At 38.1% G+C, this 27,731-nt stretch overlaps 2 protein-coding genes across 4 annotated transcripts in view; one reads left to right on the forward strand and one right to left on the reverse strand.

Annotated features, from left to right (window-relative positions):
- Positions 1-13,756, forward strand: part of gsna (gelsolin a) — a 27,307-nt gene extending 13,551 nt beyond the window's left edge. Inside the window, exons 5-17 of one of the 2 annotated variants that reach the window (XM_061734448.1) lie at positions 189-338; positions 415-504; positions 584-716; positions 1,596-1,900; positions 2,608-2,741; positions 3,768-3,858; positions 4,063-4,089; positions 5,541-5,711; positions 7,060-7,234; positions 9,148-9,269; positions 11,404-11,481; positions 11,569-11,629; positions 12,929-13,756. In XM_061734448.1, coding sequence (XP_061590432.1) covers positions 189-338; positions 415-504; positions 584-716; positions 1,596-1,900; positions 2,608-2,741; positions 3,768-3,858; positions 4,063-4,089; positions 5,541-5,711; positions 7,060-7,234; positions 9,148-9,269; positions 11,404-11,481; positions 11,569-11,629; positions 12,929-13,098 — 1,707 coding nt within the window. In that variant the 3' untranslated portion in view covers positions 13,099-13,756. The remainder of the gene's footprint in view (positions 1-188; positions 339-414; positions 505-583; positions 717-1,595; positions 1,901-2,607; positions 2,742-3,767; positions 3,859-4,062; positions 4,090-5,540; positions 5,712-7,059; positions 7,235-9,147; positions 9,270-11,403; positions 11,482-11,568; positions 11,630-12,928) is intronic. The other variant, XM_061734449.1, reaches the window with a different exon arrangement.
- The window catches only part of stom (stomatin), a 21,417-nt gene continuing 7,206 nt past the window's right edge, over positions 13,521-27,731 (reverse strand). For both annotated transcript variants that reach the window (XM_061734451.1, XM_061734450.1), the window contains 4 exons: positions 26,442-26,524; positions 26,039-26,242; positions 18,686-18,820; positions 13,521-16,785 (listed from right to left, as the gene is read on the reverse strand). In XM_061734451.1, the coding sequence (XP_061590435.1) occupies positions 16,597-16,785; positions 18,686-18,820; positions 26,039-26,242; positions 26,442-26,524 (611 nt within the window). In that variant the 3' untranslated portion in view covers positions 13,521-16,596. The remainder of the gene's footprint in view (positions 16,786-18,685; positions 18,821-26,038; positions 26,243-26,441; positions 26,525-27,731) is intronic.

Here is a 27,731-nt window from a genome sequence, read left to right on the forward strand (position 1 = left end):
TTTTCAAATCGATATAAACGATATTGTCTCGTACCATATCGCGTTTGAAAATATATCGATATATATTAAAATCTAGATATATGGCCCAGCCCTATCATCTATGTAAAGTCAACAACTGTTCCACTTTAATCACCTCATCTTCTGTATCTGCACCTCATACATCTGCTCATCTTCTTCTCAATGCACAGGAGATCTATCAGTGGTGTGGCTCTCAGAGCAACCGCTTTGAGAAGCTGAAAGCTACCACGGTTGCCAAGGGTATCCGTGACAACGAACGCAGCGGCAGGGCCCGAGTGTACGTGTGCGATGAGGGAATGGAGAGAGAGAAGATGGTGGAGGTGAGACCACTGAACCGCCTGAACAAATGCATTCTCAAACTCATGCTTTTTAATAAAAATCTGCCTCTGTCCTCAGGTTTTAGGTCCCAAACCAGACCTGCCTGCCGGGGCCTCTGATGACATCAAAGCTGATGCTTCCAACAGGATGAGGGCCAAACTCTACAAGGTTGTCAGACCATTCCTTAAACTCTCAATGGCAGTGACCCCTCATTGGTCTAACTGACAGCTGTGTTCACCTCCCTCAGGTGTCCAATGCCAGCGGGGACATGACCATCACTCTGGTAGCAGCAGAAAACCCATTCTCCCAGAGCGCCTTGGAGTCTGGTGACTGTTTTATTCTGGATCACGGGGCAAATGGCAAGATCTTTGTCTGGAAAGGTCAGTGGAGGAAGGTGCAAATATTTGATCCCCAAAAGGCACAAACCTGAATAACTGTTATCAGTCAGAAATATCTCATTCAGACTAGGGCTGGGGATCGATTCAAATGTCAAGAATCGATTTGATTCCGATTCTTAAGATTCAGAATCTATTATCACGCTTCGATTCGATCCGATTCGATTCGATCCGATATTGATTTGTGTTACTGTTAATAAAACTGTTTTTTCAGCTGTTGCATGAATTATATGACTGTAGTTATGCAACATATTAATACTAGTATTATATTGAGATTCAACAGCAAGTATTGCAGCTAATGATGCTGTAAGGACCAATCAGCTCCCAGAATGCTGATAGAACTGCTTTCAGAAACATCATGTGGGTCAGAATTACCAAACAGATCCAGGGAGGAAACAGAGATGGATGAAATTAGTTTAATTTTTTCCCCATTTATGAGAATTTTGTTTTTAACATTTCTGCAAATGTAACCCCAAGACAGTATATAAAGCAAAGAAATATAGACAATTTATGCAATTATAACTGAAAACTTTAATGTTTTCATACCTTTAAACATATTTAAAGGCAAAAACATGGCACCAGTTATTCTCGTGTCCAACAAAATATTCCTTTTTTGGGCATAGACAAAAAAGTACCAAAAGTTGTAATGTAATGATGAAATTTTCTTTTTTTTTTTTTTTTAAATCGATCTTTAGACATATGAATCGATTTTTAGGAATGAATATGAGAATCGATTTAAAATCGGAGAATCGATCTTTTCAACACAGGCCTAATTCAGACAGATAACTTATTTCTTTTAGCTAAAAAGTATAACATGGGTTTTCCCTCTTTTATTTAAGTTGCCTCACTATCATTTCTCTTCAGGGAAAGATGCCAACATGGACGAGCGAAAGGAAGCGTTGAAGGCGGCAGATGAGTTCATCAAGAAGATGGGTTACCCCAAACACACGCAGGTGCAGATCCTGCCAGAGATGGGCGAGACCCCGCTCTTCAAGCAGTTCTTCAAGAACTGGAGGGACAGAGATCAGACCGAGGGCCTGGGAGTGGCGTACATCGCCAACAGCATCGCCAAGATCGAGAAGGTGCCTTTCGACGCCGCCACCCTTCACGAGTCGGCTGCCATGGCCGCCCAGCACGGCATGGTGGACGACGGCAGTGGAGAGAAACAGGTAAGACTTACTCAAGTTTATGCTGTGATTATGTCTCAGACTTGCTTATTTCATGGATCGTTACTATTTTTGTTTCAGTGTCATTACTTTTCTACGAAAGAGTATTAGGGCCATGCAGGAGAAAAAACATTTGAGAGGGGAAGATTTTATTTTCATTATGCACTTCGAGAAAAAAGTCGAAATGTGGAGAAAAAACTTGAAATGTCGAGATTAATGTTGAAACACAATTTCGAGAAAAAAGTCGAACTGATGTGAAAAAAGTCGAAATGTCAAGATTAATGTTGAAGCACAATTTTGAGAAAAAAGTCGAAATGTTGAGGAGAAAAAAGTCGAAATGTTGAGGAGAAAAAAGTCGAAATGTCGAGAATAATGTTGAAGTACAATTTCGAGAAAAAAGTCGAAATGTTGAGAAAAAATTCAAAATTTCGTGAATAAAGTTGAATTGTTGAGAAAAAAGGCGAAATTTTGACTTTATTCTTGAAATTGTATTTCAACATTAATCTCGACATTTCAACTTTTTTTCTCGACATTTCGACTTTTTTTCTCGACATTTCGACTTTTTTCTCAAAGTGCACAATAAAAAAAATCTTCCCCTCTCAAATATTTTTTCTCCTGCCTGGCCCTAATACTCTTCCATACTTTTCCAACCTAAAAGGATATATATGTATATGTATATATATATGAATGAGCCTGTCTTTTCTCAATAGATCTGGCGTATTGAGGGGTCCGACAAGGTCCCTGTAGACCCGTCCACACATGGACAGTTCTATGGAGGAGACAGCTACATCATTCTGTATAACTACAGTCATGGAGGACGTCAGGGACACATCATCTACATGTGGTGAGAAAACACACCACAGTCTCAAATGAAAGATTATAAGGATGACAAAGTTATCAGCCACCAGAAACACAATAATGTGTCATCACATGATGTCAATTAAAAATGCCTGAATGGAGCGGGATGTTCTCATTGGACTTGAGAGTCTTGTGTCCATCATAAAATTTTCAAAAGAACTAAGGTCCACTTCCGCAACTAAATGTTGATCTACTTGATTTATACTCGTATCAGCTTCAAAATAAAACAGTGCATCACAGTCTGTACTAATCATGAAAAATATGTGCACTTTTTATTGTTAATGACTTACTTCAATACGCATAACGTGCACACAAAAAACTGAATTAGATCCACATGATATATTATTTTTTAAATTAGTTTGTCACTGAAGTTCAAATTTAATGAACTTTATTGATTCCATTCCTGGTATGAAATACTTTTTCGGTGCGTATAATAGATGAGATTTGTATTTGAAACACGTTTTGCAGGCAAGAATGGTATCTATGCACTTGGAAATGTGCAGAAGTGGTCATGAAAAGGCCCTTATATGTTGTTATGATAATAATAATAATAATAATAATAATAATAATAATAATAATAATAATAATAATAATAATAATAATAATAATAATAATAATAATAATCATAATAATGATGATGATGATGATGATGATAATAATGATAATTATAATTGTAATACATTCTCTTTATACAGTATGTGCCTTTCAACGACACTGTATATTAGGTGAAAAACAAATAAACATCATAAAACCATAAAATAGCATACCATAGATAAAAACACAATATACAACATGCAAAAATAGGGTAAAATTAAATGATGCATGTGTAATCAGGGGGAAATAAATCTTAAACAAATGGGTTTTGAGTCTGGATTTAAAGAGTGACACCAAAGAGGAAGGAGTTGCAGTAACCCGGACGAGAAGCAACAAAACTGAGAATGAGGACAGCAGTGATATGGGTGGAAAACAGGGATAATAGATGCAGAGATAATAGATGTGCATCGTCTCTCAGGCAGGGGACGGACTCCAGTCAGGATGAAATCGGGGCTTCTGCGATCCTCGGCGCTCAGCTGGATGAAGAGCTGGGCGGTGGTCCTGTGCAGGTACAACATACAATTCCCTTGTCGACTTTGCTTCAGCTTTGTTTTTTCATAATCATATATTCACACTTTATTTCATGTGATTAATGTCTGCTCTACTGTGGCTTATTCAGCGCAGTCACTTTTTGCTCTATCCTCTCCCTCATGGTTTCTTTGCTGCTGCTTCTTCTTTCCCACTCGGCTTCTGATCCTTTTCTTACGTCCCAGGTTGTTGGTGCTCCTATAACCACCCAGGTACTCTCCCTTCCTCCCTCTCTCTCCCCCACTCCCCTGCTCTGTGTTCATCGTCTCCAAAGTGACTCCCATGACATGTGCAGAGCAAACAGACAAAAAAAACTGAGCTTTGTTCTCTTTCGCGTGCTGTGCTTGTTACGTGAGGATAAATCACTTTATTATCATTTAATTTACAGAGAAACAATTGACGTAAAACCCAAATCAGATTAAGTGTAACGCCAGCCCAATGAAACCCAAACAGGACATTCCAGGGTGATGTTTATGGGACACTCCTTCCTCCTCTGTCACCAGCCCTGTTTCCAAATTCTGCCCTTTCCTGATCATAGATCACCATTATCCTGCTATTATCACAGCTATCTAGCCACATACAGTAGAGCCTTATGTAATAGCATGTCTCTGCACTGATGGGAGTCCCTGTTTCATTTTGCATCTTCAGTTTTTGTGTATACTTTTCATGTTCATTTTTTTCCCCTTTTTTCTCTATGTATTGTTCACTTTCCAGTTTTAAACAAGTCTCCTGCAAATGACAATTTTCTTTTTTATAGTCAGACTCTCAAATTAAACTTAACTTGGCCTGTTAAGGCGGCTATTGATTGAATCTTTGCAGATACATGCAGTGGTACAATAACAAGAGTTTGGTGCAAAACCAGTTTTATTATCATTATTTTTTACTCAGCCTCTTATTTATTTTTTAAAAACCTGCTTTTCTTATTGTCCATCAAAACAGGAAAATCTCAAATCACAAATATTTTCAAGACTTCTTACAGAAATTGAACAATTTGGGACAATTTGTCTAGAGTGAGTAATATCAGAAGAGAAGCAGGAACCGACCCTCGACGGCATTAGCTGGCAGATTGAGTCCTGTGGTTGAGACACACGTAGACAGTTGGCATCATACTGAGATCAAGAGAGAAACAGCCCGCGGCAGGAAGTTACACCAACAAGCCACAAGCGTGACGTGTCAATATTTGCAGAACAAGAGTGAAATGTGTTGGTTTTATCAGCTAAACTTCAGATAATGCAGAGGATTTTACTCCCTCAGATTTGATGTAAACTCATCTGTAAATGTTTACCTTTCCTCTGTTTGCTTGCGCTTGCTCAGGATTAGCACGTTTGCATTGCTGACTGAGAGCAACTAATTGCACCACCTCACAGCTATAGATATTTAGGACAAAAATGTTGCACACTAAAACCTGTCATGTCCAAACTCCTCTCGTTTATGTGAACACATGGCTCAGCTTCATGCTGCCCTCATGTGGCAGCAATCGAGATTGCAGGACACTTCTGTCACAACTTGGCAGTGCTTACGATGTGAATCATCGTGATTTGACTGCACCACTCTGAAATAATCTCTAGCATTAAAATGCATGAGTTTTGTGATGCATGAGTCACAGGAGCAACCGTCCACATCAGTTACAGAGTTTGAATTCTGGCTTTTTTTTTTGTCCAAGGTGAGGGCTGTGCAAGGGAAAGAGCCGGCCCATCTGATGAGTCTGTTTGGAGGACAGCCCATGGTGGTGTACAAGGGAGGCACGTCCAGGGACGGAGGTCAGTCTGCTGCTGGAGATATCCGCCTGTTCCAGGTGCGCTCCAACTCTGCAGGACACACCAGAGCGGTGGAGGTAAGAAATCACTCCTCAGTTAGAGACAACTCTATTTTCATTGCTGTCATTGCCACTCCTTCCTTACACCAGTTAGTTAGTTAGTTAATATTTATTTCGGTCAATCACAAGTATAAAAATCAACAAACAAGATAACACAGGTTTTTCCCTGGTCAACATTGTGATTATTTGACTGAAAAGGTCTGAAGCATAAAGCTTATCTTTCCCACCTTTTGACAGAATAGAATATACAAAAATAACAAATGAAGTATCATAAGTTTACACAAAATAATAATAATAATAATAATAATAATAACAATAATGATGATTATGATAATAATACTAGTAATAATAATAATAATAACAATAATGATGATTATGATAATAATACTAGTAATAATAATAATAATAATAATAATAATAACGATGATTATGATGATAATAATAATAACAATGATGATAATAATAATAGTAATAATAATAATAATAATGATGATTATGATGATGATGATAATAATAATAATACTAGCAATAATAATAATAATAACAATAATGATGATTATGATAATAATAATAGTAATAATAATAATAACAATAATGATGATTATGATGATAATAATAATAATAATAATGATGATTATGATAATAATAATAGTAATAATAATAATAATAACAATGATGATTATGATAATAATAATAATAATAGCAATAATAATGATAATAATAATAATGATAGCTCTGAAAACAGAAAGTTAAAAGATGCTAAGGAAACCGACAAAACCAATTTAAGTTGTCATTTTATCTCATGCATGTGTACATTCTTCTTTGTTTGCTTATTGTGTTTCTATATATGTGTCCATTACCTTTGCTTTGAATAATATCTTTGCTTTTATTGAGTTTGCTAGTTTAAGGTCGTTATCTAATGAGTTTCACAGTTTTACTCCTAAAACAGATAAACATCTGCCCTTCGTGTTTGTTCTTACTGCTGTTGTCTTAAACATTGCAGTTCCCCTGAGCTCGTGTTTGCCCTCTCTTAGCTTGAACAGTTCCTGCACTGACTTGAGTGTTTTCTGCTGCTGAAAGTTCTCGCTGGCATCGTAGATGTGGCAGATCTGGATTAATCCGCTGCTGAAAATAGTCCCTTTACACCATTTGCTCATGTTTGGGTACAGATTAATAGCATGCAGAGTTAGGAACTTTTTGAGAAGCTGAAAAACAACTGCCATCTCTCTACAGTCTTTTTTAATCTTTTTAAATCTGACGAAAACAAAACATAACTTTCATGTCTATTAGTGTTTTTTCAAATATGAAGAACTGGTTTTTTCACCAGAGCTGCACCTTCACTGACAGCATCTCTGTATTCTTGCAGCTTGATGCAGCCGCATCCAACCTCAACTCCAATGATGCTTTTGTCCTCGTAACTCCTGACGGCTCCTTCCTGTGGGGGGGAGTGGGCGCCAGCGACACAGAGAAACAGGGAGCTCAGCAGCTGTGTGACATACTGGGCGTGTCGGCGTCCGAGCTGTCTGAGGGAGGAGAGACCGGTGAGCAAGATGAACACCTCAGATAAAGTTTCAACTATTTTTATTTTTTTGTCATCCTGACATTCAGCAGTTTTTAAAACAGGGTTCTGTCTCCGTCTGCGACTAAGTGTGGTCTAGCCGTTGAAGCAGGGCTTTAATATCAAGCTGAATGGTCCTCTTTTGGTTCTGCAGCCAAGTTCTCGTGTTCATTCATATTAAAACAAAAGAGGGTTGATTGCATCATCCCTTTAGGTGCTATCAGCGAGCTGGTGATTTCACTTTTAAGTTCAAAAAGAGAAAACTCACTGCTAATATTTTCACTTATAAAAGCATCTCAAGCTCAAACTGAACAGATTAAATGTTTTATAAACACCCACCTCGGAGGATTGGCCGCAGCTCAAGGCTGTTAAAGAGAAAAGAGAAATTCACTTTCTGTTTCTCATCTCATACATTACTGAGCAATCCCGTGCAGTAATGTATGAGATAAGTGAAGCTGCACGGCATCTCCATCTCAGAGAGTTTAGATGGGAATCAATATTCATGTAAGAACTTTACAACTGTTTTTTGTGTGGTGATGAATCTGCACATATCAAAGGAGTTAATATTAACAATGTGTTTGGTAACCAGTTCACAACAGTTCACAGTCTGCAGGGGGTGTAAACTACCCGCCTGCCACCAAACTGTGCACATATCTAGTGCAAGACACTATACTTGAGAATTAAACACCTTAAGAGTGCTGCATTTTTCGCAAGAGTTGGTCCAGGACAGAAGAATACCTGATACTGGACTTTCTTTCATCAGACAGTGAACACTTATGTTCAAGCTCTGTTTGTTGTTGGCTGCAGATTACAGTTACTTTGCTTTTCCAAACCCACAACAGCACTTCCTGTTCTAGTTATATCCTCCCATAAAGTTTTTTTTTTTCATATATATTTATTTTATTCCCTTAAACAAAGCAGAACAGTTGTTTCTCCATCCTTGTTGTGATGCAATATCTAGACCAGGGGTGTCAAATGTGCGCCCGAGAGAGATTTTCATGCGGCCCGCGAGAAGTTTCCAACGCAAAAAAAACCGAAATGTTAATTTACTAAAAAGGAAGGCATAAGTAATTGCCATGAATCACAGCATATCCGATGATATATTTCTTCTACAAATCCATCGTTATTCCACAAAAAGAGAAGTTTTCGATATTTTTTTAGTTTTCTAGAATGCATTTGCCGATTTTATTTCTTTGTAGACGGTCGTTTATTTTTATTAACTGACTACTATTATATATTTTCGCAGGAAAAATATCACTGCTAAAAAAGATGATAGAAGGTATTTATTCAGAGAATTTCAGTTTTGAATACGAGGATAGTGACAAAGTAAAACAGTTAAAAAAGAAGTGCTGACTTTTTCGGCACACTGGCGTAAATATCCACGCCAATTTTTTTAAAATAAATACACTTAATTGTACTGGAAAAATCTCTAAATCACAAAGAAACACTCTCGGATGTAATAAGAAAGATTTTGCTTTTAATTAAATTTCCTATAAAAAAGCCAAATATAAAAAAAACATACTTGTTTCTGTTTATCTTTGTAAAATGATATTAAAGGTATCTTACACAATTTGAAAAAAAAACGAGAAATTTCAAGAAAAGATCCTGAAAAAACAGATGAGTGGAGTAAAGACATGAGAAGGTGACAGCCATGTGTCATGGCTTGTCATGGATGTGTCAGAGGGAAAAAAGATGTCTACAAAAAAACATAAAGCCTGCTTCCTCTTCATCCCGCTCTCTTCCAGCCGTCTGAAAAAGGGACACTCTTCTAAAAATGCTCATGAATGTTTTGAGGAACATGGCAAAGAATCCAAGCTGGTGACTGATAATGAGAAATGATGGCCAGGTCTAAGATTATAACTATACTAACTTTTAGTATGTCTGTCATGTTTCCAGATCAGTTCTGGGAGGCTCTGGGAGGAAAGTCAGAATACCGCACGTCCAGCAGACTCAAGGACAAGATGGACGCCCACCCACCCCGACTCTTTGCCTGCTCCAACAAGACTGGAAACTTTATTGTAAGATTTTAGCTTTAGCTTCCCGTACTACTGCATTTGTTTTAAACGTTAACTCTGTACAAGTCTCACCCTTTTTCAGCCCGGTGCTTCTGTTAGTGCTTGTACGTAAATGTAACAGCGTGGGAAGGGGGATTCCCACCAGGACAGCGAGGTGATCACTGATAATAAACCCTGGATCACTGGTGACCTGAAGCAGCTGCTGAACCAGTAGAAGTGCAGTTAGAGCTGACTAGCAAAGATGTCTGGAGAAAAAGCACAGACAGTGCTAATGGAGATGAATTTCAGAGGTTTACCTCAGGAGGAAGCTCAGCATTTACTTCCCCTGCACCCACGTCATCCCTGTCACACAGTCTCTATTAAGAGTCAGGAGTTTCCCGTGGAACACATCCTGCCTTGTTTACTTGACTTAAAAAACTGACTACGTTTACATGCAGTCAAAATTCTGGTTATTGCTAATATTCCGGTTACTGAAACATTCGGAATATTCCGTTTACATGCGTGAGCAAACAGGGTTATCCCTGTATACATGGTGATTAATCACTCAGGATATCTGGATCAAACCAGCGACGCACGGAGAACATCATGATTGACGCAATTAGCATCATTTCTGCTTCTTCTTTCTGTTTCCAAATTCAAAACAAATGCTGCTTCACGCAACTTTTCTCTCTCCTTCTTGTAAATCTCACTATCCCCGTACTTTCTACCGTCTACAAATGCAGAAATGTTCATATCCTTCATTACATTTATGAAGTGATTAGTCTCCTCCTGGTCTTGGTTTCTCCATGTTTATAAGAACTTCCTGGACTCAAAAGACCAGGATTCCTTGTGAACAGAACATGTGCAGAAAACAAATTCCTGTTCCGTTTGATGGGGATATTCCGTTTGGCGTTTACATGACCCAATATTCAGGTTTTAAAAGGAGTAACCCAGGGCTCATATTCGGGTTTTTAAAAACCCGAATATGAGCAAATTCAAGTTATTCAAAGGGTTTATTGGTGTTTACATGGCCGTGCAAATTCGGGTTATTGCCAATATTCAGGTTTTAAAAGGGTTATTGATGCATGGAAACGCAGTCACTCTCATCCATCTGTGCTTAAAGGTCATAGAATAGTTGTCCAACATGCTACTTGTTGTAAGTCCTTGTGAGGTTGTTATTGAGCCACCTCCGTTACACGACTGTGTTAGGAGTTAATGACATCATTATCCAGTTGCTTCACTCTCGCCTAGAAGGGAGCAGGTGAGGAGATTCAGACTGCAGTACTAAATGAGACGCTCCCGAAAACACAAGTGGACGCCTCCACAATCGCCTGGATTATTGACGAGGTGACAGAGAGACTAACAGGCGGAGCTGGTGGGACAGAAGGGCTGTGGTCTTATGAGATCTAAGAATAAACATCCTGGGAGAGGTGGTGTAGGTAACGGAGGGCTACACATACCTGGTGTTGGAAATCCAATAATGAGGCTTAGAGAAGACCTGAAAAGGCTTATGTCCATCAGGATGCTGCACATCCTGTTGTTGGTTTCCGCTGAAGCCCCTGGAGATGGTTGTCTTGTGAAGCCGGTTTAGTCTTTGGAGGGTCTGAAGTGAAAGACTCCTTCAGTTTTGATGCAGGAGAGGAGACAGAGATTTTTTTTTTCAATTCATTTCATTTATTCCATTCATGGTATATATTCTTAATAATGTTGTACAAAATTCCATGAAGTACCACTCTTCTATCTATTTTTTTCTCTTTCTCCTTCTTCTTTTTTGTAGGCACTTATTTTTTTTTTTTAAACATTTTCTTTAGCTGATACAAACTTGTGCAACTTTTCAGTTCCTTGCTTTGTCCATGCCATAATTTTACACCTGTAACAGAAATACACATTTGTTTTATGTTTAGCCTTGCAAAAGTATGTTTGAAATCAAGTTTAAGTCTGTTGTCCTCATCCTCCAATCTGAACAAAGTTTGTAACTGTTCTGGTAAAGATCTACATGTATTTTTTGCTTTAAACATTATTTTTTAAAGTTTGAAGTTCAACTATATAAATACTAGATCATTCTTGATTTCAATTATACCAGTGCACACCAACTCTTAGTAGTTATTATTTATTCACACACACAAACTGAATCACTGCATCTGTCTCTTCCCCCCAGATTGAAGAGGTACCTGGGGAGATAACCCAAGATGACCTTGCCACTGATGACGTCATGATCCTTGACACGTGGGACCAGGTTAGAAATATATATATTGTATTGGAACTTTCATTCATGAACAACAAAAATAAGATTTATTTCTAAAATAAAATAATCCTTCTTCAGGTATTTGTCTGGATTGGAAATGAAGCCCAGGAGGAAGAGAAGACTGAATCCATGACCTCCGGTAAGGAAATGTGGATAAAAGCTCAACACCATCTTATCAGTTCATATATTTGCAACTCCACCAGGAGGTTTCTCCACATATTTACATTTAGATTTATTTATTTGCACAGTTAAACATTACACAAATAAAAGTAACAACTTTACAAATTAAAATGCAGGAAGAGGCGAAAACTCAAAGAGCTTATCAGGTGCCTCCACCTATAGTTAACATAAAATGTAATATCATACTCATAAGAACAAAATATACAAATGAGCAATTAGAAATCTATAGATGATAGAAATAAATGAAAATGACAAAGAATTTACACAAAAGAAAAATGATGGGATATATGAATACCGATAAGGAGTACAATTTAATAATTAAGAAACAAACAAAAAATAAACGACTAAATAACAAACCAAATGAACACAAACAAAAAATAATTTCAAGGAGATTACACAAGACGATAACATTTTTCAGCACATCCATTACTTCTGCCAGAGCAGTTCCATTTACAAAACTAAAATTAAGTGGTGATTCTGACATCCTTTAAAACCTTGTACAGAGTAGGGCTGGGCGGTATGGATGGACTAAAAAAATTATTACGATAATTTCTGGCATTTATCCCGATAAAAAAAAATACCAATTAAACTCCACCTTTTTAAATATAAATCTATCACCACATTCAGTCTTTGGAGCCAAATCACTGCTCTAAAAGAATACAAATGCTACTAAACGTCATCAATGGGAATTTTTCTTTCTTTCCTTCCTTCCTTCCTTCCTTCCTTCCTTCCTTCCTTCCTTCCTTCCTTCCTTCCTTCCTTCCTTCCTTCCTTCCTTCCTTCCTTCCTTCCTTCCTTCCTTCCTTCCTTCCTTCCTTCCTTCCTTCCTTCCTTCCTTCCTTCCTTCCTTCCTTCCTTCCTTCCTTCCTTCCTTCCTTCCTTCCTTCCTTCCTTCCTTCCTTCCTTCCTTCCTTCCTTCCTTCCTTCCTTCACGTTCGTTGTGCGTTGATTTAACGCAGAATCATAAATCATCTTTACACAAAAATGTCATCAATGGGAATTTATCGTTTTTACCGCGAGATACAAATTCTTACCGTGGGGAATTTTTTTGACGGTTTATCGTGAACAGTAAAATATCACCCATTCCTTGTGTACAGAGAAGCATTTTTTTGCACATACAACTTACTGAACATCAGAATCAGCTGTATCCTGTCCCGTCCTTCTCTAAAACACTCAGTACTTCACATATAAAGGATGTTCTTACCTGCTGTTGAAGCCAGATGTGACTGTCTCTAATCCTCCTCCTCATGTCTCTCAGCTGTCCGTTACATCGAGACGGACCCGGCTAAACGGGACCCAAGAACCCCTATTGTCAAAATGAAGCAGGGCTTCGAGCCGCCCACGTTCACCGGCTGGTTCCTGGGCTGGGACCACGAGTACTGGACCAGCGACCCGCTGGAGCGGGCCATGGCAGAACTGGCTCTGTGAGCGCTCACCACAACTCCACGTCTGCCTAGGGCTTCATTCCTTCTGCTTTCCTGCAGGCACTGAGCTTCAAACAGACTTGTTTTGTTTTTAGATGCCGGTCGACCCTTTGAGCAAGTTTTTTTTTTGTTTTTTTGTTTGTTTTTGAGGCAGTGTTTTAATGTTAAATGCCATGTTGGTGCCTTTACACTTATCAGGAAACCAACCAGTGGAAACTGCGCTTTGACGTACCAACAAGGTGTTTTTTTGGCTTTTACACTATAGTCTTCATTTATAAGCAAAGACAATTAAATCCAAGAACTCGTGAAATGAAACAAAGCTAAAGAAAAACAGTTAAAGCTTGGTGTGCTGCACGATTGTAAAAGTCACTGCCAAGGAACAACAGGGACGATGCCTTAATATCATTTCTCCCACTTTACTGTACGCCAGCTTGTTATTTTTCTACGGTACTGCTCCAGTCAAAAGGATAGATTTATAGATTTTTTTTTTGCTTTTATTCTAGAGATTATTTGTATATTTATTTTCAAAAATGCCACACAAAAAAAACAACCTTTGCTGTTCTGCTGCAACTTAATTTTCAATGGAAAACAGATATTACACCACTCTGAAAACCAGTTACTTCCTGTTTAACTCTTATTTTAAATAAACCAAATTAAACATGTCATGTGTTTTGTCTGATTTTTCACTCCGGCCTGAAAAAATATATCCTGATGCAAACAAGCCTACGAGATCTTTATTTGAATTCTTCATATGCATTCATACAAGGTAAAATCAATTCAAATCCAACGGTACAAAAATATTGTTAATGTTCATTTTACAAAAACATCACATACTGGCATGTGTAATGATTTTGTAAAAGGCAGAAAATGCTTTATATTAATGACCAGGCTTTTTTCTTTCAACAGTCAAAGTGTAACAAAGGATAAGAAAGCTATAAAAGTGACTTCTGTGAACAATGCACCTGCCTGAGAAACTGGAGAAAACACACAAATCAAACATTTGGCAAACCACTGCAGTATAGCAGCAGAAAGTAGAGAGTCTGAATGTGTTCGTTCATCTTCCTTCTGAAAGAGACTTTCTTTTTCTACTAAATGTCGATTCTGTAGGTGAATTCATCCCCATCGGTAGCAACATTAACACAAGAAAACAAGTATTACTGCAGTAAAATACAACAGCTTTTCTATACTGTAACAGAATAAAAACACCATGACGAGTGAGCCCAGTCATGTGACTGAGCTGAGCTTAGAGTCCATTCACCGCAAACTAATAGAAACATCACACCATTATCAATATATACATACATGTATGTATGTATATAAATATATATATTTATTTTTTTATGTAGAAGTACTTTTAGCTGTACTTTCAACAGAACAAAAAAACATGTGTCAACTCATAACTATAAACATGTTGAAATATTTGGCTTGTTACACCCAGAAAGAGCGTACAATAAAAATCCAGTTAGAAAATGTAAAGAACCCCTTTGAAGAATTTCCTTCGGAGACGCATAGATTGTGATACTAGTAAAGATGAATGGATGGCAGTGAGTTAAGGCTTTTGGCTGAGATATTTGTGGGCCCTACCTCTCCAAAGCAGAGAGAGAGAGAAAAATAAAAGAAAGAAAGGCACAACTGGACAGCTATGCTCAACCGAGTTAGTTACTCATCAAGACTGTAGGAGGTTAGTCAACTTGGTTTTTTAAGTCGCTGATAGCTTTTCTACTTGGTAGTCCATATACTGTTAACTCTATAAATCTATCTATCTATAAAGCAGAGGTATAACGCAATCCTGGTCCTCAAATGCCCTACATGTTTTAGATGAATCCTTTCATCGACACACCCGGTTCTGATTACTGGTTGTTCTCAACGTGTCATCACAGTCTGTGAATCACAGTCATTTGTACCAGGCTGCTTTGAAGCGGGGAAATATCTAAAAGAAGCAGGAGTGGCACTCGAGGGCGAGGGTTGGCTACCCCTGATATAAAGGATTCAGTAAACACTAGGATTACATCAGTAACATTAAAACACAACCAAAATGATCAAGTGTCACTTCTAAAAGACGGTTCAGCACATGCGTGTTTCTAAGTCTTCTTATTTTCTGAGGGGCTCAGTGCAACACCGGTACTTAACGAGCAAACACTCGTCAAAAGTAACAATCATTTACACATAAATGCATTTACACACAGTTCACAAAGTCAAAATGAGGCTAGTCAGGTCCAAGTAGAGTATGTTATACATTTACTGTACAACTTAGAAGATTAAAATGTCTAATTTAATGCTTATATAGGGTTTATGGTAAAATTCTATAAAAATTGGAAAAGTAATATCTGAAAGAACAAAGATAGTAAGGTTTATGTTAGGCCTGTGTTGGAAAAAATCGATTTTCCGATTCTAAACCGATTCTCATATTAATTCCTAAAAATCGATTCTAATGTCTAAAGAGCGATTTTTTTTATTTTTTTTTCCTTTTTCTTCATAATTTTCGCCAGGTGAACTTTAATCCCAGTAGTCGGACACAGTTTGTTATGACACTTCTGAAAAATGCCAGGTGCTTCATGGCAATATTTGTGCGTGGTGACAGAATAAATTAGATAAGCTAAAATGATTTGTTAACTGCATGAACTGTTGCAATTTCTTTTGCACTTTAAATGGATATTGAAAGGCCTGTTTGAGTTATTTATTTCTTAGTTATTTCACAATAATTATTGTGAAATTATTATTTCACTAGTTATTTTACAGTCATATAATTCAGGCAACAGCTCAAAAAACATTTTAAATAACACTAAGCCAAATCAATATCGAATCGGATCGAATCGAATCATGATAATCAATTCTGAATATTAAGAATCGGAGTCGAATCGATTCTTGACATTTGAATCTATACCCAGCCCTAGTTTATGGATAGGTGAAAAAAAGCTACTGAAGCCAGAATACATGTGATGCTGACAGTCGTCCTAGCGTGGTTATAATATCAGGGGATTATAGATATATAGATGTAAGTATGTGTGTGTGTGTGTGTGTGTGTGTGTGTGTAAGCAGACACAGGCCACTAATCCAGCAGGCATCCCCATAAACATAAAAAAGGGTGATGATGGATCAGAACACACAACAATCAAACTGCATCAGAAACAGAAACCAGCAGCTGTTTCGCTGCTGCTTTTGTTCTCCTGCTCGGTACTAAGTACATTCGCTCAGTGGTCAGTTGTTGGCAGACATGTCAAGCTGACTGCTCTAGATCTTTCTGGGTGTTTGGCACCAGCGCTCTCTCCAGCAGCTGTTGGGCTGATTGACGCCTCTGAAACAGGTGTTGGTAGAGCAGCCTCACGGGCAAGTGGTAAATCTTTACCTCATGTTCAGCAAAACACAACGTTAAGCACACAGACTATGCTCATCAGAAATTAATTTTTACAATAAGACAGCTACTTTAAATGCTGATTTAAACCGCCTGGATCAGTGTCCGTGTTGCGTGAGAGTGTGGGTGTGAACGGGATGTTAAGACTCCTTAGTGTTTCATGAAGCCGTGCATCATCTCCAGCGGCAGAGGGAAGATGATGGTGGAGTTCTTCTCTGCAGCGATGGTGTTGAGGGTCTGGAGGTAGCGCAGCTGCAGCGCTGAGGGAGACTCTGCAATCACCAGGGACGCCTCCTTGAGCGCGCGGGACGCGTTCATCTCGCCTTCTGCTGCTATCACCTTGAGAAAGAAACGGAGCAACAAAGACGAGCCTTGAAGTTAAAGCCCATCTGAAGGGGTCGACACCAAAAGTCAGATCCGTCTTTAAAAGATTTTTTAAGCTTTGTTTTACTGGATTTCTGTAGATTTATAGTTTGATTTTTATATCCCAATTCTTTTATTTTCTTTCTATCTTTAAATCTAGAGTAAACATACCTTAAGATGTAATCGTGTCAGTAGGATTAGACATTAGGAGGCAAGGATGAGTGAGTACATTTACACAAACAACAAGAAAACTAATTATAGTGTCAATAATAAAACACATTTAACTGATACTATATTAAATTTCTCAAAAGTTGGAGTAACACACTCCACTCCAGCTGTAAATGGTGGCTCCTGCATGTCTATTTGGAACAAAATTAGCAATAGGTCCATATTTGAACAACAGAAGCAGAAGCCGCTGAGCACACAAAATGATCACAAGAAGGAAAAGGAGTTGTAAGCTTTTACATTCACAGCTCAACGTAAAACGACTTTACCACCAGCTAAACTGTCCGTCACTTGGTTCAGTGTGTAAAGTAAGAGCTCAGCTTGAAGCGTCGTCAGCTGTAATTCCCTCCTGTTCTTGTATACAGTGATTATAAAATCAGCCAATTAAATTGGCCAACTTGAGCTGGACCGATGGTTCAGAAGAAAGCTTTAGAAAAACTACTTAAAGGTAGGGGTGTCAATTTAGTGCGTTAATTGCGGTTAGTTGATTACAAGTTATATTTAGCGCATTATGTTTTTTAATCGCTTAATCTATTTTTTAATATCTCATTTTATTTCTTCTGTTTATGAGTTGCCTTTATTTTTAAATCTGTGTCTGTGCGGTGGTCAGTTCAGTTCCACCTTGAAGTGGACGTTGATTGTCTGTCCCTGTGTGGGCGTGTTTAGCTGCACTGGTAGACTCCCGTGTAGCAGGAAAGGTGGGGGGGGCGGTGAGTATCGGAGAAGAGAAGTGAAAATGGAGGAGCATGTGAAGTTGTCGGTCCTGTTAACGGGGAATTTACAACACAGTTTACAAAACCGCCCCGACGACACCATTGATAAAGCTAGAGTGGAAAATAATTTTTTTTCCACCGAACCAACTGAAGTTTAGCCACATTAACGCAAAGCACCCGGTCGTGAGCGCAGCCACAGCTAATGTTAGCAGAGAGAGGCAGGCTGTTCTTGCCAAGTGGATCTAAATAGCTAGGACTGTATCTGTTCAAGTCTGTTAAATAAATAAATTTATAAAGACACTTTTTTTGTTATATATCAATCTTTTGATCTGCACAATAATGTAATGAATTCAAAGCTAAACACCTCAAGTTGAAGGCTTTTCCCAGCACTTTTTAGGTGAGATTAAAAAAGAGATTAATCAGATGAATAAATTACAGATCCTAATTAATTAATAGCTTAATTTTTTTAATCACTTGACAGCACGAATTACAGGACTGTCTCAGAAAATTAGAATATTGTGGTTTTCTGTAATGCAATTACAAAAACAAAAATTTAATGGATTAATTACAAATCAACTGAAATATTGCAAGCCATTTATTATTTTACAGCTTAAGAAAACTCAAATATCCTATCTCAAAAAATTACAATATTCTGGGAATGTTAATCTTAAACTGTAAGCCATAATCAGCAATATTAAAATAATAAAAGGATTGCAATATTTCAGTTGATTTGTAATGAATCCAGAATGTATGACATTTTAGTTTTTTTAAATTGCATTACAGAAAATAAAGAACTTTATCACAATATTCTAATTTTCTGAGACAGTCCTGTAAAGAATCTTACATGGTTTCAGTTTCACTCATCATTAACTTCCCTGACACCAGAGCATGTGGGCACTCTGACACTTAAGAAGATGGTTGGGACAGATTGAGCTCACCTTGGCTCTGGCCTCTCGGCTCGCCTCGGCCTCGGCCGCCATGGCTCTCTGGAGCTGCTGCGGCAGCTTCACGTCTTTGATCTCCACGCGCTCCACCTTGATTCCCCAGTCGTCTGTTGCATCATCCAGAGTGGACTGAAGGGGAAGAGAGACAAAACACGTGTGTGCCACACCAACCAGGAAAAGCTCTCTAACAAGACGCCTAAATCAAATATACATCTGACCAAAAACTAAAAACTAAAACTGCAATAATGTGATGAATGCCAACCCTCTATATTCAGCAAACTTTTATATTCTAGTATAGATATTCCAAACAAAATTTTAGTAAAGATTTAAGTGAGAAGAGACCCCAAGGACATTTCAAAATAATCCACCTTTTAAAACCCACGTTTGTGCATTTTTAAAACTGTCCAGCAGATGGAGCTAAACCAGTCATTACAGTTCAAATACAGATGTGTTAAGTTAGGGGGGAAAAATTATGTAAAATATGAGTATTCAAGTTTGTGTAAAGTACATAAAAAATATCCCACCATTGTAAAATGACATTTGCCCAGAGGAAAGTATTTAACAGTTGGATTTCTCCAGTATGCAGAGCACAGGAATGTGCCTGTTTCTGGTTTTAAAAGCATATTATGATTTAAAAAAGTTTGTTTCTAAACTACTAAACATTTACGATTAAAGAATTCCTGTGGTGTAAGCTGTTTTTGATAACTATGAGACAGAAAATACAGTAATCCCTCATGAAGCCCCAACAGGACATTTGCTGCTGGATACATGAGGGACTCCTGGCCGAAGTGGATCACGTGTCTGTCCAAACTGTCAGTTGAGGATGTTGAAGATGCTACATAATTGGATTCCTGATAACAGGATTTCTGCTTTTTGGAGTTGGCGGTTACCTGGCCTATGAACAAATTTGGAAAATGTGGACAGCTATTCTGGACCTTACAAGGCTGCCTGACGCGTGTAAATGGATAAGATGTGCAACCAACACTCAGACTGAAACGCTGCGTGAGCAAAATCACAAACTGGAGGCGATTCTTGAAGAGAATCTCATCGGCAGGATGGAAAAGACCTTGGAGTAGTTGGAAGCTCGGCTTGGCAAAAATTGACCACAACTTCGTCTGTTTGGAGTCGCCATTGAGATGAACCAGATAGATTTGAAGGCAGATGGAGAACTAGTGGAGCCTGCCTGACCCAAATACAATTGTTGATATTTCAATCTGACCTTGACAGAGCAGCTTGGCAGGCCGTCTGGCCACAGTCTCCCTGGATGTATGAAAACAAGACCCTTTGCTCCTACGAGCCCTCGCCTTCCCCTCATGACACCTGTGGACTTGTATCAGAACTATACCGAGCCGGCTGATAATAGGGCTGGGGATCGATTCAAATGTCAAGAATCGATTCGATTCCGATTCTTAAGATTCAGAATCGATTATCAAGATTTGATTCGATCCGATTCCGATATTGATTTGGGTTAGTGTTATTAAAACAGTTTTTTGAGCTGTTGCATGAATTATATGACTGCAGTTCTGCAAAATATTACTACTAGTATTATATTGAGATTAAACAGCAAGTATTGGCAGCTAATGATGCTGTAAGGACCAATCAGCTCCCAGAATGCTGATAGAACTGCTTTCAGAAACATCATGTGGGTCAGAATTATCAAACAGATCCAGGGAGGAAACAGAGACGGAGGAAATCGGTTTTATTTTTTCCCACATTCCGTTTTTATTTGTTGCATTTTCGGTCTATTTTGGTTTTTAATTTTTGGGCATTTGGTTTTTAGCATTTTTTGCAAATGTAACCCCAAGACAGTTTATAAAGTAATGAAATATAGACAATTTATGCAATTATAACACTTTAATATTTTCATACCTTTAAACATATTTAAAGGCAAAAACATGGCACCAGCTATTCTCGTTTATAACAAAACGTTCCTTTTTTGGGGATAAACAAAAAAATAACCAAAAGTTGTAATGTAATGATGAAAAAAAAACAAAAACAAATGAATAAAATTTAAAAAAAATTTTTTAAAAATGTAAAAAGAAATCGATCTTTAGACATATGAATCGATTTTTAGGAATTAATATGAGAATCGATTTAGAATTGGGAAATCGATTTTTTTCAACACAGGCCTAGCTGATAACAGAGGACAATGGCCGAGGAGTAGATCTGGGACAAAGATCACACACTTAACACTTCAAACACACGTACACACAAACATGCACATAATGATAAATACACCTCCCTCATTATTCAACGCATTCCCAGACTCCCCCTGTATCATCCTTCCTAACACAGTAAACCAGACTGAAACGCTGCGCCAGGAGGCAGCGGCGATCACCCAGGTGACCCGGGACCCCCTCCAACCTCACTCCCCTCCACATATGCTTGTATCATGTTGTTAATCCATGAGTAAGTTGCTTTTCTGTGCTGAGGTGTTTTTTGTCACCTTCATACTGTGTCTTTATACAGTGTGGAGATGTATTTTTTCCCACTGCTCTTTCCCAGTGTCATCCTTTCTCAGCTAATGATAAAGGCGACGCTTACAGGGAGCGGCTTCAGCACCTTACTACCCATGTCGGTTCACTGACTCAATGACAATAAAATGAATCTGAATCTGAATGAAGAAAATAATGGATCCCCTCCCTCCTCCTCACACTTGGTGAACCTCATACACTCTTCACCAAGAGGAAAAAGATAATATATTAGGGGTGTAACGATACACTAATCTCACGATACGGTACGATACACAATATTGAGGTCACGATAACGATACGATATTATAGCAGTATTTTTTTAACAACCTTGAATGAGGAACATATGACTGGAAAAAATGGTCTTATTTGAAAGACACAAAATACAAAACAATACTGTGCATTTGCCCTATTGTTACAGTTTGTAATGTTTTATAACTGTTTAAGTTTTAGAGAGAAAGCCAGGCCAACCATTTTCCACAAACTGAACTAAAAGTAAATGTCAGGTTTGCATTATGCATCTTCAGTTTCATACAAGTACAAATATTTTGCCACAAACTGAATAGTTTCTCTCATGTATGATTTGACTTTTTTCTTTTCCAGAAATTTAACAACTAAAATTTAAAAAATAATTAAAAGTAAATAAATACATACAATTTTACATCATAAAAAAGATTGACTCATGCTCACCTTATAAGTGTAAGAGGAGATTTATTTTTGTTAAAGGAGCTTGAGGCCGGATTATGGCAGGATTTATGAAAAAAATCTGTATACATTTTAAGTTTTCTAGTAATAATGTCAGATGAAGCGTTCCAAACCCAAAAGAATGATTCCTCTAGTGTATCTCTCCTTTGCCTTGAACAGGCTGTGTGCTGCAAAATGTGCTGCAATTCGGTCCCGAATTTCCCGCGCTGGGCTGTGGATGTGACGTCACATGACGCTGCATGTGCGTTCTCCCCGTTCTCCCGTGCCGGCTTCGCTGTTGGCTGCAGTACCCCCGACGGCCGTCGTGGTGAAGGGTGGCGCTAGAGAGTCTCATTTCTTAAAAGGAGCCTCAAGCTCCTTTAAGAAGGTTATTTTGGTAATTCAGGGTTCATTATTTTATAAATATATTCTTTATATTCTGATGTAAATCAGGGACTATAACGACACTAGTCAGTTTATCTGTAGTGATTAGTCTGTTTTAGATTGGGCGGAGTGATACGCCACAGTACGGCACTAGGTGCTGTGTTGATGTTCTAAAATCCTACACTGTTGAGGGACATTAAAGTACACTGGAACTCAGCAGAAGTTGTCCCCGTGTTTATCTACTCACGACCCCAAAAAGGTTTAATTTAATAAGGTAAGGCTTAACTCTACACCAGCCTTACATAAGTAAAAGTTCAGAGCTCAAAACCCTGCTAGAGTCCCGTGATCGGGACCGCAAAACGGTACTAGTTTCTTCTGAGCGGAGGAAGATTTTGGTCCGCGGGTCGAGGCGCGGTCGGATGCGCGTTACTAGTCAACACAATAGATTGATATTAATAACCCAATATCGCGATACACTTTGTCACCTCCACGACACATATCGTGACGTTTTTGTATCGCAAAATTTCGTGACACGATATATTGTTACACCCCTAACATATACAGTATGTACGTTTTATTTTGTATTGACCCTGGATCGATGTATCATATTCTTCCTCTAAGCCTCAAGCCTCAGTTGCTCCTTTGTTGGCTACACTTGATGAAACACTGTGACCCACCCGTGAGACCCGGAGAGTCTGCAGTGAGCAATGTTAATACTTCGGTTACTAGGAGAAGGGAGGCTTTCATAAGTGTGGGATATTTGTTTGGTGCACCACACATGGGCTGAAACCAGGTGCTGTGCCATCAGCGTTACATTTCAGTAACTACAGACTAGGCCTGTGTTGAAAAAATCGATTTACCAATTCGAAATTCTCATATTAATTCCTTAAAATCGATTCATATGCCTAAAGATCGATTTTTTTCTTTTTCTTTTATTTATTTATGTATTTTTTTTTTCATCATTACATTACAACTTTTGGTTATCTTTTTGTTTATCCCCAAAGAAGGAATGTTTTGTTGGACACGAGAATAACTGGTGCCATGTTTTTGCCTTTAAATATGTTTAAAGGTATGAAAACATTAAAGTGTTGGGTTATAATTGCATAAGTTGTCTATATTTCATTACTTTTTATACTGTCTTGGGGTTACATTTGCAAAAAATGCTAAAAACCAAATGCTCAAAAATTTAAAACCAAAATAGACCGAACATGGAACAAATAAAAACGGAATGTGGGAAAAAATAAAACCGATTTCATCCGTCTCTGTTTCCTCCCTGGATCTGTTTGATAATTCTGACCCACGATGTTTCTGAAAGCAGTTCTATCAGCATTCTGGGAGCTGATTGGTCCTTACAGCATCATTAGCTGCAATACTTGCTGTTGAATCTCAATATCGGAATCGAATCGGATCAAATCTTGATAATCGATTCTGAATCTTAAGAATCGGAATCTAATCGATTCTTGACATTTGAATCGATCCCCAGCCCTACTACAGACACGAGGATACAGACAGACCAGTAGTGGAATTGACAGATGCTGCTCTCCATCGTAGAGATTGGAGACATAATAAAACACGCCAGTCAGAAAAACAAAAAGCTACATTACATCCGACCCGTCTAGTTTCATTCATTAGGCCTTGGGGGCGGATTGTGGAAACATGAGCAGCATTTTGACATGGCTGATGCACCAAATATGAACGTCACTTTAACTGTATCCTTGTATAGATATATATTCTGGGACGAGGTGAAAGGGCTTACTTATGGACTACTACTTTGGCAACTAGACACTGACTGGCTGATATAGAATGAGAACTGTCAAGATAGCAGGCTGCCTGTCAGACGGCTGTCAATCTTTTAGGAGAAGGAGATGGGGAGCAGGTGATGTGTTATACATCCACTGTAAAGTGCAAAACCAGTAACATCAACTAGCGCTACCTCTGCTCTAATCCATGTTGAAATGCAGTTTTTAAAGCAAAAGAGATCTCTGCATTTCAACTCAGTGTCGGAGTGTTGGTATCTATCCATGTTACACCATCATTATCACTTATCACATCAATCAATGCACACTTGGCCCACGTGTACAAGTGAAAACAACTGAAAATTCCTCTAAAACACTCAGATTGATAATATAATGTCTGTCCTCCTACAAATGTTGTTCCACTTTTATTAAATCCAGTCTTTGGCTGCATAAAAACCAGTGTTTAGCAACTAGTAGTAATTTAAAAACCTTTGCTTCCAGATACCAACCACTCCTGTGACGTCACCCACTGCAAAACCAGCGCCAGCACATTTAGTAAAAACGTCCCATTTATTTCAACAGAAAAAATAACTTTTGTGACTTCGGCTTTTTGCGGTACATCTTGACAGTTCATTGATGTTACAAATATGGATTTACTTTTGCTCTCACGGTTTAAGGAGAGCAGAAATAAGGGAAGACGAGAAAGCAGCAAAGTCAAGGGTCTCCCTGGCCGAGGATCAGACCAGTTAATGGACACGGTGAGTTGAAGACCAAGTTGTTTGTCTGTGAGTGTGGGTTTAAACTTTGATTTGAAATTTTCACGTTTTGAGTGGCTGAGAAAACATTTACTTATCTACTAGGGGTGGGTTAAAAATCCAAGTATCGATTTAAAAAAAAATAATAATAATAATTTTTTTTTTTTTTTAAATCCCGATTTTTTTCCCCCATTTTATCACCCAGTGCTCCTTCCTAAGTCAGTCCTGGGCATTGCTCCCTCTAACAGCCCCGGGAGGCCCTACACTGAGCTCAAGTCTCCTCCTTAACCTGAGGAGTGAGCAGGCTGCTTCTTTTCACCAGGCACGGTGGGGTTTCTCTGGCCGGACGTAGCGATGGAAGGATCACGTTATTCCGTTATTGTAACTAGAATATCTATATTGAATCGTATCGGAAATCGTATCGTCTTGGGACCTAGTGTATCGGAATCGTATCGTATCGGGAGGTCAGTGATGATACCCAGCTCTATTATCTACTTGATTTTATTGATCATTAGGGATGGGAATTGATATGATTTTTACGATTCCAATTTCATCGATTCTGCTGAAGGATTTGGTTCTTTATCGATTGCTTTTCGATTCTCATTTGGGAAAAAAAGGACAATAAAAGGTTGATTAGCATTGCCAATATAAAACTTTGTTAAAAAAATGTAATATTCTTCTGTAGAAATTAACAAAATAAAACATAAATTATTCTGTGGTAATTCCATGAAAATGGACGACATTTTTCTAAGAGAAATTAAAATTCTCATTTTTTAGAAGAATATATGAACTGGGCACTCAAAAATAAAACTATGTCAGTCAGTGACAAATCCAATCAAGTCAAATCCAATCATGTGTATTTTGCAAATCTGCAATCGTAACCCTTTGACGAAATATCCACTAGGCAAGTATTGCAAGTTGCTCCAAGGAATCAAAAGACAGAGAACCGGTTCTGAACAAGAATCCCATCCCTAATTGTCATATTTATTGCCGTTTGTTTGAGCTGTTGGGCTGTCTGTGAATGGCACTTGTATGCTCAACACTGTAAAGCAAATCTACAAATAAAGTAACCTGAACCCGAACAAACAATGAGCAATCACAATCTGGGGTTCTGTAGGTACAGGTAAATCTCTAAGTCTTTGTGCGTAACGAGGTATCTGGGCAAAGATTAAATATTCCCAAACAAGAATCTATATGAGGGAAAATCAAAGAATATCAAATTTACAGGTGGGTAAATTTAAGAAGCGTTTTTTATCAATACAGTTAAGCTGAAGACAATGCCAGTCTGTAACGATTACAACATCTAACACACTCTACCTGCATGCTGTGTGCGATCTCTTCACGGTCAGACAGAATCTCTGCCAGGTTCTTGGTACCCAGGACATTTCTCAGGGTGGTCTGGGCCAGCAGCCGGGTAGCAGCATCTGCATTAGTGATGTTAGCCACAGCTAGAGTCGCATTCTGGACCCGGTAATACACCACTCCGTCAACGCTCACTGTCACTGAGTCTTTGGTCAAAACCTGGGAGGAGGACAATGATTACATTACTGTGTTACATGTTTGAGTTATTATGATGGAAAAAGGAAAGGACATCAGAAGAATTCAGACAAACAGAACTGAAGGGTTGAATTTAAAATCAACATAATTATTTTAAAGCAATTTCCATTCATGTAAGTGATAAAGAATGTAATTAATTTGGCTGGATAGGTGCATGTTGTACCTCTTGTGGTGGGATGTCGAAGGTGATGGTGCGCATGTCCACATTAATGAAGCTGTCAGTGCACGGCAAGATGAAGAACAACCCTGCATAATCACAAGAACGCAAATAGCTTTAACAAAGACTAAAGCCAGGGTAAACACAATAATGAGGAAGCTTATTTGCAAATGTTTGAAAACACCAGAATGAATGAAATTCTGGCAAGAGGCCAAATCAAGCTCTTCATAAGACTGCAGCTGTGCCGACAGCGAGGCAAAGCTGTGGATCTTCACAGCTTTCATTAGCCCGTTTCAAGTCGCTGTGATTGAATTAGTGCATCAAACAACACTAAGCGTGTGCTGAGTGAACAGGCACGTGCTAGGTGTGCAATCATTTAGCAAACAATGTCAAACCAGACAGAGAGAAGTTGGCTGCATTTGCTGCCTTTATATTGTGAATTTAAATGGTAAAATCCAAGCCATCCGTTCAGGAGGGAGGGAATGCAATCTCTGACTTAGGCCTGTGTTGAAAAAAATCGATTTTCCGATTATAAATCAATTCTCATAAATTCCTAAAAATCGTTTCGTACCTCTAAAGATCGATTTTTTTCATCATTACATCTTCGCCCGGTGAACTTTAATCCCAGTAGTCACGTCATTTAATTCACACATGCGCTGTTGCAATTTATTTCTTTTTTTTGCACTTTAAATGGATATTGAAAGGCATATTTTAGTTATTTATTTTTTAGTTATTAATTTCATACAAATCATTTTTTGATTTTTTTTATTTATGTCCAAAAAAAGAATGTTTTGTTGGACACGAGAATAACTAATGCCATGTTTTTGCCTTTAAACAGGTTTAAAAGTATGAAAACATTAAAGTTTTCAATTATAATTGCATAAATTGTCTATATTTCATTACTTTATATACTGTCTTGGGGTCCCATTTGCATAAAATGCTAAAAACCAAATTCTCAAAAATTCAAAACCAAAAAACACAGAAAATGGGAAAAAATAAACCCGATTTCATCTGTCTCTGTTTGCTGTCCTGGATCTGTTAATGGATCTTGGTAATTCTGACCCACACAATGTTTCTGAAAGCAGTTCTTTCAGCATTCTGGGAGCTGATTGGTCCTTACAGCATCATTAGCTGCAATACTTGCTGTTGAATATCAATATAATACTAGTATTAATATGTTGCAGAACTACAGTCATATAACTTACGCAACAGCTCAAAAAACAGTTTTAATAACACTAACCCAAATCAATATCGGAATCGAATCGAATCAAATCTTGATAATCGATTCTGAATCTT

This window comes from Cololabis saira, chromosome 11 (assembly GCF_033807715.1).
Source record: "Cololabis saira isolate AMF1-May2022 chromosome 11, fColSai1.1, whole genome shotgun sequence".
Classification (NCBI taxonomy): domain Eukaryota; kingdom Metazoa; phylum Chordata; class Actinopteri; order Beloniformes; family Belonidae; genus Cololabis; species Cololabis saira.